Here is a 16809-nt window from a genome sequence, read left to right on the forward strand (position 1 = left end):
CTGCAGCCTAGACTACTCTCCTGATTTCCAGACTCCTGTAGTAACTACCAACTCACTACTTCCATTTGGATATCTTAGCAGGAGGCATCTCAAACTCAAACTCAGTATGTTCATGATAACTCCTTATCTCATTCTTATCCTCCACCAATAGGCTTCTTCATTTCAGGTGATGCTGAAACCATGGGCAGACCAAAACCAGTTTGTCAGGGGATGTCCTCTGTTCCTGTAAACTTTTCTTCTGAACTTGTTTAACTGCAGGTCATGTAATCTGAATATGTGCAGAAAACACTGACTCTTGTCCTTTAGATGATTTTTGAGATATCAGGGACGGAGATCACCTTCCTTGGAATCAAGGTTACAAGGACAGGGACATCTGAAGTAGATCAAATTTATTTATTTATTTATTTATTTATTTATTTATTTATTTTTTTAATGTTTCATTCAAAAATATGAGGTCCTCATATACCTCCAACCCCCAAGCAGATCAAATTTAAAAGGTCCTTCAATAAGGAAGATCTACCTTAACATCAACTCTAGCACATATGGACAACTCTATAATTAATCAATTAGACTATACCAAGTCAAACCTCCCACTCCCACTCTCACCTCCCATTCCCATAAAATCTCCCTTAGTGCACAGATTAATGAGACAGATTTGCGCCTTGTCTCCTGTCTCCATGCCAGTAAACCTTGCATTACATCTTTCTTTTCTCAAAATCCTGATGTTGTAGTTTTGATGCCTGTGCACATCAGTAATACTTTGGCAACCATGAAAGGACATTTCTGGTCTCAGGACAGCCTGCCCAAGGTACTGCAGCCCTGGTGGGGTCTCTCACCAGTCCTAAGTCTAAGTGGTCACCAGGGTTTTGTCTTAGAAGCTCAATAATCTGGGTCCCCTCTGCTCTATCCAGTATGTGAAGCCCTTTGGTGCTTCCTGCTGTTTTGAGGAAAGAAACAGTTCTAGGAACAGACATCTTCTCAGTGAGTAACTTCATATGAACACTTATTCTCTTGTCAAAACGTGTTTGCTAGGATTGAGGCTTTACCTCCAAAGCTGGTGTCAGGTCTGCCTTGTGGGGTTCAAGTTCCTGCCTGCTAGGATTGTGGGTTTGAGTCCCACCCTAGAGTCTGTTATTGGGAACAAGCCTCAAGACTTATGAGAAAGAGCCATTGAAAGTACTCACAGTTTCTGACTGTGGTTCTGGGTAAGCTTACAAGAGTTAGAATTCAGGTTTGAGTCCTGCTAGGCAAATCTAAGCACAGGAATTCTCCAGCTGGCTCCAGATAATTTTAACAAGGGGAAATGTGAACAGTACATCTGACTGGAGTCCTATGAAATATATTTAGGATAATTGGTCTATGTTTAATTATGAATCAATGAAAAAAAAAAAGATTATTTTCTTAACACAGCCAGGCCCCAATATAAACTAGACACTGGGAAACGACAGCCAGAAAGTGGGTCTCTTAATTATAATACCATATTACAATTAGATTTGTATTGTAAAAGGGAAGAGAAATATAATTAAATCCCATATGTACAATCTTTTATGCTTTGTATCAGAATAAAAATTCAGTTTGTTACTCATACTGTTTTTCTATTTTTTTCCATTTCATGAAAGTGTAACAATTATTATGATAGATAATATTGCCCACAGTGTTTTAATACTTGAAAACATTACAGCAAATAATATAAAATCACATTAAAAATATTAAAATAGACTGAACAACTGGTGATACAAACTGGATTATTTTTAGCTCCCCTAAATAATGATAGCTTTGAAAAATGAATATTCTTTACTATATGTGCCAATATATTTCCTCAGGAAAGAGGGAATCAGCTTATATTTGAATTCTTACACCCACTATATTTTATGGATTGTTGTTTTTCTTTGAACAATAAAAAATGATTTAGGCAATTTTTTCATACAGGACCAGAGAGTAAGTATTTTAGACTCTGTGGAAAATATGGTCCCTGCCACAAGCATTCACTGTGGCAGTTGTAGTACAAAAGTAGTCATAGGGAAACGGACTTTGGCCCAGTGGTTAGGGCGTCCGTCTACCATATGGGAGGTCCGCGGTTCAAACCCCGGGCCTCCTTGACCCGTGTGGAGCTGGCCATGCGCAGTGCTGATGCGCGCAAGGAGTGCCGCGCCACGCAAGGGTGTCCCCCGCGTGGGGGAGCCCCACGCGCAAGGAGTGCGCCCGTGAGGAGAGCCGCCCAGCGTGAAAAGAAAGTGCAGCCTGCCGAGGAATGCAACCGCCCACACTTCCCGTGCCGCTGACGACAACAGAAGCGGACAAAGAAACAAGACGCAGCAAATAGACACCAAGAACAGACAACCAAAGGGGGGGGGGGGGGAATTAAATAAATAAATAAATCTTTAAAAAAAAAAAAAAAGTAGTCATAAACAATATATAATCAAATGGTCATGACTATGTGTCAATAAACTCATTTCCAAAACAACAAGTGGCAAGTTCAGACTTGGTCCATGGACTGTAGTTTGCTTCACAATGATACAGGGTGTATGCCTTAAACAGAAACAACTTCAAGTGATTCCAGTTGGGGATGTTTGTAAAAGAATCAGTCTGAAAGTATTACAAAGTGGTATCATTGTGAACAGATTTTTTTCTTATTTCATCTACAGCTCAGAAAATGTATTTTATTGAAGTTTTCGTTTTATCTCTCATTGGAAAATTTGGAATAGTCAAATTTTGGAGGACAGCATATATTCAGGAATATAATAGATGTTCAGGCACAGAAATTAATGGATATTGTTTATTATTGATGGTAGGACTGAAATCTACACAGATGTTATTTTTCTAATTACCTTAACCACTATGTTAAATAGATATGATTTTATTTATTTAAAAAATAATTTACTGTAAAAGTAAAAAATTATGGTTTAAACTAGTAAATTTTATGTTTCTGTGCTTTTGTGTCTAACTCTTAACTCATGGCTAAAGATTTTTAATTGAATCTGTCAGCTTTCTATTTGTGTCTGTCTACTTTTTTAATGTATATTTTCCTATCCTCAGATGGTGATACCAAATTAACAAACAAAAAATTCTTAGAAGAGCTGTATTCAAATTGCTCAATGATATTCCCTTATACACAAATTAGTACTGCTGGGGTCCCGGGAATTAAAGAAGTTGAACTTCTCACACTCTTTATCCTCCTGTCTTCCTCCCCTATGTCTTGGCTAGTCTAACTTTCCCTCTATAGTTATAAGATTTTCCAAATCCTACTGAAGACTCAATGGGTTTTTCAGAAGAATTCCTCTTTTTCAGACTTATGAGCCGGAATACTCAGACCTTTACCAATTAATTTACAGAACTGCTGGTGAGGGTCATGCTGAAATCTGAATAGACAAAATATTTGGGAAGAATCTGAGAAAGGTAATTCCTCCCAAGCGAAAGAAAGCAGCTTCTAAATAAACCCCAATAAACTCTCAAGGCACAAAGGTTAACGGCACTGATACTTGTCATTAGAAAAGAGACTGCCCAAATACTTCCCCCAAATGCAAAAAAAAACCAGCAGCAACCTCCTCTCTTACCTCCCCCCAGTTGACCAGGTCACACCTTTAAGTGAAATAGATCTGATAAATGGGAAACAATTAAAATGAAGGCATATGGATTCTAATCATTACTAGGGCCACCTTCTCCATCTTAAATCCCATGGCCTTCATTTGGAACCCATAAAACCAGAGTCAACAGATCAGACCACATTCATTCTGTCACACCTCTCCCTACCCCCAGGGTCTCTTCAACCTTGGCCAAATATGAATGAGCCAGTTAAGGCAGCTGTGGTGGGAGGGTTGGGCTAGGGAAAATGGGGGAGGTGTGGGTGTGGTTTAGAATTCAACTGGGCCTGGTGATTAGGGGTGAAAGGCACAGGGGGTATGTTGGGGAATAGGCCATGTTTTGTGTGATTTATCCTGTGAGGTGGGTACCTCTGTTGCTGTGGAGTTTTGAGTGAATTCCCAATTTAAAATTATTTTTTTCTAATAATACCTTTGCAGCAGTAGCTGCCCTAAACAAATCATTATTAAAACATATTTATGGCCTTGGGATGAAGGTAATTAAATAAAATCCAATTACCAAATTTTAAAAAGTACCAGTAAGTAAAAGAAAAATGTCCTTGAGAACTATGAAGAAGTTTTCCTGGATTATGTTTGGGACAAATTAAACACTTACGATATGTTTTCCATAGACTGATAGTCAATATACTTTTAAAGTTGTTTGTAGTTTGGGGATGTTATGGCAGCAAAAAGGTTTTTTAACCTTCAATGAAAGAAAAAAGGGAAAAAAAGGGAAAAGCATTAGCTGATTTTATAAGCCTGTAATTAAACCATGGCTTTAAACCAGTCTTCCCTACTTGCCTCCAGAAGGCTGTTTAGGAAATTATTCATAATATAGCTCACTGGAATACTGATCAAATGGTAAACCAAAGAAAGCAGTATTTGTGGAAACCATCTCCTAAAATAGCTATGTCCTCTGAGCTCTCAATGTTAAGTACAATACAAGCATACAATTTACTCTACTTGGGTATATCCTTCCTAAATTTATGCAGGTTTACTGATAAGCTAGCATTATACCTATTAGATCTTCAAGATGATTACTATTTTGACAAACTTTAAGAACAATTATGTTTTATAGGATATTTGAAGACTGTTTCTGAAGCAGGCTAAATATGGAATCAATGGACAGATCTGCAACCTGGCAAGAAGTCCATGTGTCATTTGGTACCCCCAAGATGGTTGCTGGAAGACCCTCATGAGATTCTGCCCTATGGAAAGAGGTTTCCTATGGAAGTTAGGAGAAGACCCAGATATTCTCCAGGGACATTATCATTGGGCCCTCCTTAGGGATTGATGGGTGGGGTAATCAATCAAAACAGCAAACAGCTGGAACTGCTCCTGTGCCATTAGCAAAGGGGCAGCATAATTAATTGTTTAAAAAAACAAGTACAAAGGCCTTTTGCTCTCTCTTGCCTTCGCCCTGTCCCTTTACCTATTCATGCCCTATTCCAGCCTTCTTTGCCCCTGCCTTGATTAATACACAAGTAAAACCTGGGCATTTATGATCTATAACGGGCAATTGTAGTCTGTAAATTGGGCCTCTGTATCACTTTTCAGTCCTTTCCTTTTTACCTGGGACCCAAGATTTTTTTTCCCTCCTGTTTCTCTTCCCTCCCTACCTTAATAAATTACTGTCCTAATCAATGTGGTTTGCTCTTGAAATTCATTTCTTGCAATTTAGCCGAGAACCTAGACAAAATCGGCAACATTTCCAAGATCTTTTTGGTAACCTAAGCTATGCAAGTATATAAAGGATGCAGGACATGCTTTCTTAAGGAAGAGTGTAATTTTGTCTTAAAGTAAAATGAACAGTTTTTCACAGAATGAAAAGCACAAAGCCTGGGTGAGTATGGAAAGCTGTGGAGGATTTCTGGAAATGAATTCTCCTTGTTAAAATAATGAAATTTTCTCAGATTATTGGTCTACTCTTAAGAAGAGGTTATGAAGAGTTTTCTTTAAACCACCTGAGTATTTTGCCTATTTCTGCCTAAAAATATAGTTCTATATCATATCAGAATAATAGTCTCCTTGACGTTTATAATGACATTATGATCTGTGAGTCTTAAATTCTTTTATGAATCCCCAAAAAGGATTGTTTTTAAACTAATCAATTCCAGTGGGTGTGAAACTCTTTAGGTTGGACTATGAGATGTGACTCAGGTAGAGTCTCTGCCCTCTTGCTGGTCTGATAAAAATGGAGATACATTGGGAATGGGAGCCGCCATATTTGATCCTGCAACATGAGAGAAAGGACTCTAGTTTCCTCTACAGCTGAGCTGCAAGGAGAGAAGTCCCTGAGAGGCTCAAAGAGCTGAGACCCAGGGAGAGATGAGCCTTAAGCTGAAGAAGCTGAGACTGATAGAGAAGGCCCCAAAAGAGACAAGCCCTGTGCCTGGTTAGCCACAGCTGAGCTCCAGGAAGTGGGAGATCCTGGAGGGGAAGGCAGAGACCTCAGCAGAGATGAGCGGTTATCTTGCTTTGCCATGTGACTGGGCAACACAATCAATAGTACCTGACTTTGTGTGAGGAAACACCTCTGATGGTGCCTTGATTTGGACCTTTCATGGCCTTGGAACTGAACGCTTTTACACCAAATAAATCTCCTTTATTAAAAGTCAACCCATTTCTGGTACTTTACATTGCTAGCACTTCGGCAAATGAGAACATCATCCTTTATTATTTTAGAGAACAAATTTCACTTTTAAAGGATCCAGTCTTTTCCTTACAACCACATTAACTCCTATTTTACTCTTTTATTATCACTTTAGTTAAATAGGGTACCAAATATTGTTTCACAGAGACCCACAGTCTTACTTAGCATCATGTCCAAATCTGATAACTTCTGATGTTTTGCCTTCCCAAATCAAAAACCCTAAAGGATATATTTTTATCTTAAAGTGTTGCAAAGAATTTATTCTTTCATTTTGTCAAAATGAAGTGCCAGAAATATTAAGTTCATATAATATGTTATGCGATACATAGAAAATGTTATAAAAATTAAAAGACATTTTGTAACCTTCTGTTGGTTGAATTTGTATGGGTAGAATGTTATTTTGAGATTGCATAAAATCCCTAGAGATTTGACAATATTCTCATGGTCCATGTTATGCCCTGATACTGCTCTGCATGATATTAGATAGCAGTATAGTGTTATTTATCATAATTTTAGTTATTCTTAGAAAAACACTACAGAAATAACCAGAGTTCCTTGTCAGTTACATTATTTTACTCTGATGTTTCTCTAAAAGTGCATACAGTCAGCTAAAGGTCAGAGCATCATCTTCAACAAAGAAGGACTTTAAAAGAGACACAAAGCAATTATATAAATTATGTTCTACCTATTAATTAACATAGTCCTGGTAATAGTGGAAAGGTGAGACAGAAAAAAAAACTTCTGCTATGGTCTGTGGTTAATGACCTCAATATAAGTTAACTGTCAAATATTTTTATTTCATTTGGAAAATGCTCACATACAAGGGAATTAGATCATAAGCTCTTGCAGCAGTCATATTTGTTCCTAGGCTTTGGTTGTTATTTCTAAATTTTGAGATTCTTCGCTCTTTGTGTGTGACCTGGTAGTTTCCTGGAACTCTGGATGTCTTTGTGACAGCTGAGAAGCAGAGGGGGAATTCTACAGCTGTTGAGAACCTGAAGAAGCGGCATTCATTCTAGAAGATGACTCCATTCAGCAATTATTGAAGAAGGTGAGGATGGGATCAGACTTCAACTGGGGATGTGAATGGGGCTGATCTGATTAGGATTAAGGTGAATTAGAACAGGGTAGAGGGTGATATTGCCTATATTTTTGGACTTAGGTTTATGTGTGAGACCAAAAGAGGACAGATTTAATATGTCCAAATTTTAAATTTTCTATGGCACAATATCAGATTTAACCTGTCTGGTTAGCTTATTTGGACAACCTAACCCAGCTTTACTTGACATGGAACCTAGAATAGGGAATGAGATCTTGGTATTCTGAACAGGTAAATGTAATACCCAGAAGCATTTCAGAGTGTTTTGGGCATAAAATGAAAAAAGTAACTGCAAGGTCCCTTGAGGAACTGGGGAAAGAAAGCAAGGAACTTTTCTGGGTTCAGAGAGCTTAATCCTTTGAAAAGAAGTTGGTTCAATCCCCAGAGAGCTTAAGGGCCTAGAAGTTTTTCTTTTACTGATGCCAAAGCTGCTCTGTTCAATCCTCCACCCATTGTTGTCCTATGAAAGCTCAGCGGATTTGGCCAAGGCATCGTCTCTTCACGGCCCTTCCGATATTTGTTGACACAGTAGCCACCTAGCTCCTGAGTCTTTAATTTTTTTCTTTGCAGCCTCAGCATTTTGGTTATTTCAAACCTTACTAAAATATTCTGCAGGTGAATCCTTTCAATGTCTACATATTTATACTGAAGTAAGCACTGGGATAGTTCTCAATTGGAGGAGGCAGGCCTATCCACAATGTACAAGGTACATTGTAGAACAGAAATGTGTTTCCGAAACATCCTTCCTTTCTTTAGCTTACAGAGGTTTTGCCTAAATAGATAGCTTAAGAAGGCTCAAGATACTGCTTGCTTTTAGATATTTACATACACAAATGATTCAAGGTAAAGAAGACTTTAATGGTGCTTTCAGCAGAGTTCAGTCAGTAGAAGGAGATTCTGCTCAGGATCATTGCATTGATTTTTCCCTCTGCCTAAAATCTCAGAGGAACCCACATGGTCTTCTCTTTAAGTTTTTACTCAAATGTTACTTTCTATTGAGATCTTCCATGGTCTCCTTATTTAAAACACAACACCCATTCCCATCCCTGGTCTCCCAAATGTTCTTATGCTGCTTTATTTTTCTTTATAACATTTACTACCATTGAACAGGCTATGTATTTACTTATATATTCTGATTCTGAATATCATCTATCTCCATCTCCCTCTCAATCTCAATCTATCTCTTACTCTTGCTCTTAGTCTAGCTCTAGTTCTATCTGCCTATCTGCCTGTCTGTCTGTCTATCTATCTATCTATCTATCTATCTATCAAATGTCCACAGGGGGACAGGTTGAGAACTACTGATTTCAAAGCTCTACTTATCTGCAGTCTAAAGTCTGGAAGAATATATATGAAAACGTTATGTGCAATTGCTTTCCTGGATGTTTTTATGTCTTTATACTTTATTACATTTTAACATTTTCTAAAGAAAGCAGACTTCTTATAACTACATATATATATAAAGAAACTTTAAAAAACACTTTGGGAAGAAAGCCCTTTAGCCCTTAGAAAGGGCAGCCACAATATGAGTGTATTAGTTAGCCAAAGGGGTGCTGATGCAAAACCAGACATTGGTTGGTTTTTATAAAGGGTCTTTATTTGGGGTAGGAGCTTACAGATACCAGGCCATAAAGCCTAAGTTACTTCCCTCCAAAGTCTATTTCCACGTGTTGGAGCAAGAGGCTGCCAGCGTCTGTGAGGGTTTAGACTTCCTGGATTCCTCTGGGCTCAGCTCCTCTGTTTTCTCCACAAGGTCAGCTGTGGACCATGAGGCTCCCTAGGCTTTGCCTCTCTCCACACGGTCAGCTGTAGACTGTTAGGTGAACTGCTCTGTCTCTCTCCCTGGGGCCCCAGTTTAAGACCAGCGTCAAACTCCAACATCAAAACTCCAACGTTAAGAACCCTCAGCTCTGTCCTCCGTCATGCCTTTTATCTGATACTTTATGCTGATTTTGTCAGTGATTGCTTGATCAAGTATAACCAGTTTGAAATGTCACCCTTTGTGGCCTGCAGTGTTTCCATTGCCCTTCAGTAAAAGCAAGGAAAGCCTGTCTTAAAGATGTGATCAGTTTAATGAAAGAAGCAAAGTTCTACGTCATTATCCATTAACACTTTTTGAAAATCTGCATATCAACTGTTACCTGGCAAAGGCCAGAGGGAATGCACAAAGGATTGACAGGTATTGATGAGGAAGCCAGGAAAGAGTGGTGAGGAGGGAGGAGGGTAGTGTGAGAACCAGACACCAAAATGAAGGGGGATCATGAATATGAACAACCCACTTCACAGCTCTGGCTGGCCTAGATTTTACAAAGTTACAAGATTTAGCTTTTAGGTAAATTTGTTTGCTTTCTTAAAGGCTCTATAGCAGTGGTTGGCAAACTAGAGCCCTGGAGTCAAATATGGCCCATCCCTTATTTTTGTCAATAAAGCTTTATTGGAACATACATATCCATTTACAAACTGTCTATTTACAAACTGTTTCTCCTTGCATAAGCAGATTTGAGTAGTTGTGATAGAGACCACCTAGCCCGCAAAGCCTCAACTATTTACTCTCTGGCCCTTGACAGAAAAAGTTTGCTGACTCCTGTTCTACAGAAACGGCTGGGGCTTCCTTTTACCAAGAGTGGCCTTGGGAAAGCAGAAACTGCTGATTATACTCCACACTGCTCTTGGTGCTCAGCTTCTTAGCTCTTTATTCCTGGGAGTGATAGAAGCCAGGCTTCCACCAGAAGACTAATGAAGCAGAGAGGGTGACCAATATGCAGCAATTTCTAGTTGCCCAGGGTCACCTCTGACAATCAGAGACAAGTAGATAATTGATGGCAAGGACACCCAGGAAACAGAGAGACAGAGAAGAAAGGGGAGGTAAGAGAAAACTCTACCTGTCTTAAGAGGTCTCTAGAATCTTCCCACATTTTAACTTCTAGAGGACAGAATTCTGTCTGCTAGAATTTAGGGAATTAAATTTTGTCCTTAGAGACATACATGCTGTTCCCATTGATTTCAAGGGAAGTAATGGGCCATTTGGTCCCATGACATCTGTGCTGGCTTCAGGCTATTTAACAAACTCCTGAACAAATCCCAATAAAGTGCTCTTTAATGGATACTTAATCCTGGTGTGGGGGTATGTGTTGAGAACACCTAAGTCTTGTCTTTTCCTGCAGGTTTAGTAAGTTTCCTCCATTTTATAGCTGGATAATTACAGTAACCAGGAACCCTGAGTCAAGCAGTGTTAAATCCACTCAAAGAGGTCTACTTTTATTGATCTCAGTTGACCCATTTACTTCTCTGGTTTCCAACTTAATGGCTCAATTGATTATTCATTCACATTTTTAATGTCTTTGTGGGCAAAATCATTTTAACATGCATCCTCTCTAATTTAATGGGCAACATCCAAAATCATTCTGGATTTTCAATTTCAACAAGTATTTATTGAGCAACTGAGCTCAGTAAACTTTATAGGGATAAAAGGACATTCTGGTAAAAGATAGTAGAAATGATAGTTTGATTTTTATGCTGTACTAAATGGCCATCACTTACGGGAGACTCACCTGAAATCAGAAGGTTGGTTTAGGACATCATTTTTGTGACTTCTTTTTACAGATTATATTTTATCTAAAGACATATGACTGCCTATGACTTATCCTTACAAATAAGACCCTTTTGAATATAATATTTATGAATTATACATCCAATCACTTATATTCTCTTCTTTCTAAAATGAGGCAAGGTATGCGGATCAGCAGAATATCCATGTCTACATAAAATACCATGACTTTAAAATGCTGTTTGACCTAAAGTAAGGGGGAAATGGAAAGGAGAAATGAGTTTATATGGCTACGAGTTTCTAAAAAAGAGTCTGGAGGCTGGCAGAAGGTTTGCCCTCATGCACAACTGAGCAGAGTCAGAGAGACAGATAAAGCAGATACAACCCCCAGATATTGGTTCCTTTGAGGGCTAAAGAGACCCATGGGAGTTATGGTCATGGCCGATGGGGTTAACTACCAGGGCAGATGGCCCCTCTTTGGAAATGGTGTTTATGTGTGATGAATCTGGACTCAGATGGGATCTCCCTTCATAAGACTTTCATGCTAATGTGCTGGAGGTGCAGTTAATGTTGGGGTTTAAGATATATTTAGGGGATTTGAATCTCTGGACTGACAATGTGATAGCCAGATCCTGAGCCTCAACAGACTCCAGCACCTACAATCTGATTTATTGGACTTACCACACTCAGCTAAGATGGAGGTGAAGAAGGACAACCACCACACCATGGAGCCTAGAGTGATTACAACTGAAAATGGGAGGATTGCATCCAGCATCCAGGTGGAATCTGAGCCTCCTCTTGACATAAAGGTGCAATGGACACAACCAATCCAGTGTCCACATAGAAGAGGTGGCATTGGATTGGGAAAAGTGGACATAATGGACAAAGGATATGGGGAAAGGCAGGAAGAGATGAGAGGTGGAGGCGTCTTCGGGACATGGAGCTGCCCTGGACGGTGCTTCAGAGGTAATCACCGGACATTGTAAATCCTCACAGGGCCTACATGATGGAATAGAGGAGAGTATGGGCCATGATGTGAACCAATGTATATGAGGTGCAGAGGTGCCCAAAGATGTACTTACCAAATCCAATGGATGTGTCATGATGATGGGAACGAGTGTTGTTGGGGGGGGGGGAGAGTGGGGTGGGGGGGGTGGGATTGAATGGGACCTCACATATATATTTTTAATGTAATATTATTACAAAGTCAATAAAAAATTAAAAAATTAAAAAAAAAAAAAAAAAAAAAAAAGAAACCTGATCACAAACAATTACATTCTAAATAAAGATCTGACTTGGAGTTACAGCTCACAAGCTTAAAAAAAATAAAAAAATAAAAAAATAAAATAAAATAAAATAAAATGAGGCAAGGTATAAGAAAATACATAAATGCATATTTCTAACCATACTGTTCACTTTACCTCACAGTATTAAATAGGCCTGGGGTTGAATGACAAATAAGGAGGCAAACTATTCATCCTCTGGGGTTTAGTAAGGGCTACTGATTGGTGAAAGGGGCAGTAGACATTGAAATAGTACTAAAAAGTTTGAAAGTTCTTTGCTGCACTAATTTTCACTGAAAATTTTATTAGTCTTATTACCAAATGTGTAGAACAAAGAAAGAAACTAATTTTAATTTTTGGAGAAAAATTACTCAGAAAGCTAACGGCAGTATTTCTTCAATGTGTATTTATTAACACCTTCCTATTTATCAGTCACTCTGTTAGGTAGCAGTTATGGAGAAGAAAAAGATAAAATTCCAATTTTTAGGAATTCCTAGTCTCGTGGACATATAAACAGGTCATTGGTATATGACCTGTGATATCACAGTTATGTTTACAAAGTATTAATGAGCCTTATTGTCATCTCAGATTTAAACAAGAGGTAACATTTGAGTGGGATGGTGGGAAATGAATGAGTGAACCCTCACCAACTTGGGGTTTGTATGGAGGATCTTCCAAGTGAGGGATTAGCCTCAGAAAAGAAATAGAGCTGGAAAGAATTTGGGCATATTTAAGTAACATGAACTCTTCATTCATAGCTGATGTGATGGTATGTGGGGGTAGAGCGGCAGAGTTTGGGTGAATGAAGATGAAAATGCAGGTTTGTGGCCAAATAAAGATTTGGGCTTTATTATGCAGATAATGGAGAGTCATCAGCAGACTTTCAACTGAAGAAAAGGGTGCCTGAACTCTGAGAAATCCTAAAATGCCAGCAGAAGGCATAAAAGGCAGTGCCAGGCAAAAGTGACTTCAAAGGGTGGTGGGTCGGAGAATTAAGAGAAGCCAGAGAAAGTGCCTAATGAGGGCAAAACAAGCAAGTGAAACAATGCAAGCTGTTTAAGGGCTCATCACTGGGGGTTCTTAGTCCTATTTCCATGAGATGGTCAGCTTTATTGATAAAATCTCTAGCTGAATTCCTATTTTTTAATCTACTTTAGAAACTCTTCTAGACATTTACACAGCTATTTATCAAGTTGGAATCAGAGTCCATGGTCATTTTCCAAATTTCTCTGTATTATTTAGGGACTGGAATCATGGCCACAATCATAATATATTTGGATACATCTATTAATACATTACATATTCAATATTCTGATTGGATAGCCACATATATCAATAAAGTGATATTTTTAAAAAAATATTCCCCTAAGGTTGATGATGAAAGGATCATGAGAAAGGATTAGCTAGCCATAAGGAATTCAAATTAGCTACTTAGGGCATTCCTAACTTATTTCAGAATATTCAATTAGCACTATGTCAGAGAACATCTCATGCACTCCACCTGATGATTATAATGCCTAAAGCACTGTGGTTTTCTTAGTTCTAACCAAACTTGGCCAGGTGAGGTCCAGTGCAAGCCCCATACCTGTGCTGTCTTCATACACCACAGTCACTGTTTTCCAGTTATAGTAGAGGACCAGGTCCAGGACTGCTCTGCTGATCGCTGCATAATCTGGGTAGAGGTTGATGTAAAACAGATCTTTGTTGTCCACTGAGGGGTGTTTCCAGCGGGTCTGTATGTGTGGAACTTCGAGAGCATTGCAAATAGACTGCACAGCACTGACAGAGGAGCTATGAGAAGGACCAAACAGAGCAGCCACACCGAGAGCCAGCTGGTCACATGCTGACGTCCAGGGACAAGGAGGAGAAGGAGAGGGAGAGCAGAGAAGGGGGAGAGAAAGAGAGAATTCTGTGAATTTATTTTTCCTTTCACAAGATCTCTTTTTTTAATATACAAACTTTTAATTTTTTAAAAAGATATTTAGATTACATAAATATTACATTAAGAAATATAGGGGATTCCCATTTGCCCTGCTCCCTAGCCCTCCCACACTTTCCCACATTTACAACATCCTTCATTAGTGTGGTACATTTGTTACAATTGAGAAACACATTTTGGAGCATTGCCACTAAGCGTGGATTATAGTTTACATTGTACCATACACTCTCTTCCACACAATTTTGTAAATTATGACAAGATACCTAATGGTCTGTATCTGTCATTGTACTGTCATTCAGGACAATTCCCAAGTCCCAAAAATGCCCCCATACCATGCCTATTTTTCCCTCTCTCTTCCCTAAGAACCTCCAGTGGCCCCTGACTCCACATCAATGATAAAAGTTCTTCTATTTCTAGAAGCACAGTTAAGTCTATAGTAGAATAACAGTAAGTCTACTCTTGTCCATTGTTCATTCCCCAATCCTGAGGATTCTTGGATGATGATGACCAACCACCTCTAATTGAGAGGGGACTTAGATCCCATGGGGCAGATGGATGGGACTCTCTTGCTGGCAGTTGCAGAATCTCTCTGTTCCTTGGTATGGTCATTGTCCATCATCATCTCCTTGTTAGTTGTCCTGGGAGAATCCAATGAACTGGAGAGTAGGTGTTGCAACTTGTTGAGATTCAGGGCCCAGCTGGCACATGGACAGCCCAAAGATTTAAGTCTCTTGGACATAAACCTATTAACTCTAGTACTAACTATAGGTTCAAATAGAAGGAGCAGAAGAGTCGTGTGTAGGGAAATCACAACCAAGTCTAACTCTCACACTGGAAAGCATAAATTCCCAAGTAGGGCCCACTGGCAGGGCACCAAACTCCTGAGCTGTTTGCGGCAATATTTACTTTGGCTATCAATGAGATCCTCCTAGGATGTGCATAAGTGTAACCTCTGGAATGACCTCCCAACTCACTTTGAAGTCTCTTAGTCAAATAAACTCATTTGTCTTTACCCTTTTCCCCCTTTTGGTCAAGGTCTTTTTTTAGCTGCCTTGCTAGTTGCTGCTTGGTAGTAATCCCTTGCACAAGATCTCTTTTTATTCCCGCTATTGGAAACTACCGTCCAATTCCTCATCTGTATGTTGAGGAAATATACTAGGTACAACTTCCAACATTCAATAGTTACTAAGCTAGTGGTAGACATAGATGCAGAACTGATTAGCAATATATCATAGGGCCAACTCCTTGCAAATGTAAATGAGTTGCTGGTCTCACTCCATTACCTTGGGCTCTCAATCTCTTGCTGGACAAGCCACTTGCCAAATGAATGTCATATGAATTGAGTTCTGTCATATGGAAGGGTGGAAATGAAGATATTAATGTGGTTGCAGAATTCAGAAGAAAGTGGGTGACTGCAAAGTGCTATTTGATCCAACCCATTAATTTCACAGACAATGGCATGAGTTGTGGCCACTCAACAAAGACAGAGCTGATGAACCTGGCCCAGAAACCCCACCTCAAGATCAGACCTCTCCCTGACTCATTACCAGGTGATGTGGATCCTAGTTTTGCATTTAAAAATACATTTATAAAAGTTTATTTTTCTCACTATCTGACTATATATACTCATAAAAGAATTGAGTACTTAAAAGTTTAAGGAAGGAAAAAGACCCTTTAATTCCATCATTTTGGGATAATAACTATTAATATTCTGATGTTCAAATTATTTTAAAAAATGGAATCATTATATAGGTACCATTTGATGCATTGCTTTCTTCATTTAACCTGATAACATGCTCTTTGTCATTACAAAATCTCTCCAAAACATACCATTTCATGGATATAGCATCATTTATTTAACCATTTCTATGATTCTGAACATTTAAGTAGCTATGTTTTGGCTATTATAAATACTATTATAAGAGTTATCTTTGTTCTTATATTTTAATCTGAATTTCAGATTACTTTTTAGATCAGATTCCTAGGGGTTTATTTACCAGCTATAATGAAAGGGTGCTGATATTTTTAAGTTTCTTGATATATATAAATAAATTTCTTTCCAGAAATGTTGGAACAGTTAATCCTTTACAACTATATAAAATAGTGTTTATTCATCTTATTCTGGAAGGTGTTAAATATAAGTTTAAAAGAATTTTCAAATTTATATATTATTACTATTGTAAAGGAATTTGGAACTTCTGTGAGATAAACAGAATTAAAGAATAGCTAAATTTATAAATGGAATTGTGTTCGTGTTTACAATAAAGCCATTCTACAAATGAAATTATATGGCTTTGTAAAATATATCTGACTTGATTTAGCAAGAATAAATAATAAATAAAATTTTGGTAACTATGTTCTAAATCTTTATGGAACTGAAAATGTTAACAGTCATTTACAATGAAACTTTCTTATACTGTGCTCTTTGGTACTAACTACATGAGATATAAAGACTTAGAGTTTTCTGCATTAAGTGCTGTAATATAAATTGTCATTGCCTTCCAAAATTCATTTTCTGGATATGTTTTCTTTGGTTAGCAAGGAAAAAAACGAGCAAATGAGGGTATGTGAATTGCTGTTTTATCCAGCGTGAGCATTGGACTAAGATTCCTGTTAATATTAGCTCTGAGATGCTAATATTTCCTGACAGAAAATCAATCCTTTTAAATTCCGTTTGCTAGCAAACTACAATTTTTAAGAAGCTTTAGTG

The 16809-nt window shown here is 38.3% G+C and overlaps 1 protein-coding gene across 5 annotated transcripts in view; it reads right to left on the minus strand.

Annotated features, from left to right (window-relative positions):
• GRIK1 (glutamate ionotropic receptor kainate type subunit 1) overlaps positions 1-16809 on the minus strand; it is a 418576-nt gene that overhangs the window by 146931 nt on the left and 254836 nt on the right. For all 5 annotated transcript variants that reach the window (XR_011648696.1, XM_004468595.5, XM_004468593.5 and 2 more), the window contains exon 3: positions 13746-14003. Coding sequence is in view for 4 of the 5 variants with exons in the window: in XM_004468595.5 (XP_004468652.1) it covers positions 13746-14003 (258 nt within the window). In the remaining variant the exon portion in view is untranslated. The remainder of the gene's footprint in view (positions 1-13745; positions 14004-16809) is intronic.

The sequence above is a fragment of the Dasypus novemcinctus genome, chromosome 4, assembly GCF_030445035.2.
Source record: "Dasypus novemcinctus isolate mDasNov1 chromosome 4, mDasNov1.1.hap2, whole genome shotgun sequence".
Lineage (NCBI taxonomy): Eukaryota > Metazoa > Chordata > Mammalia > Cingulata > Dasypodidae > Dasypus > Dasypus novemcinctus.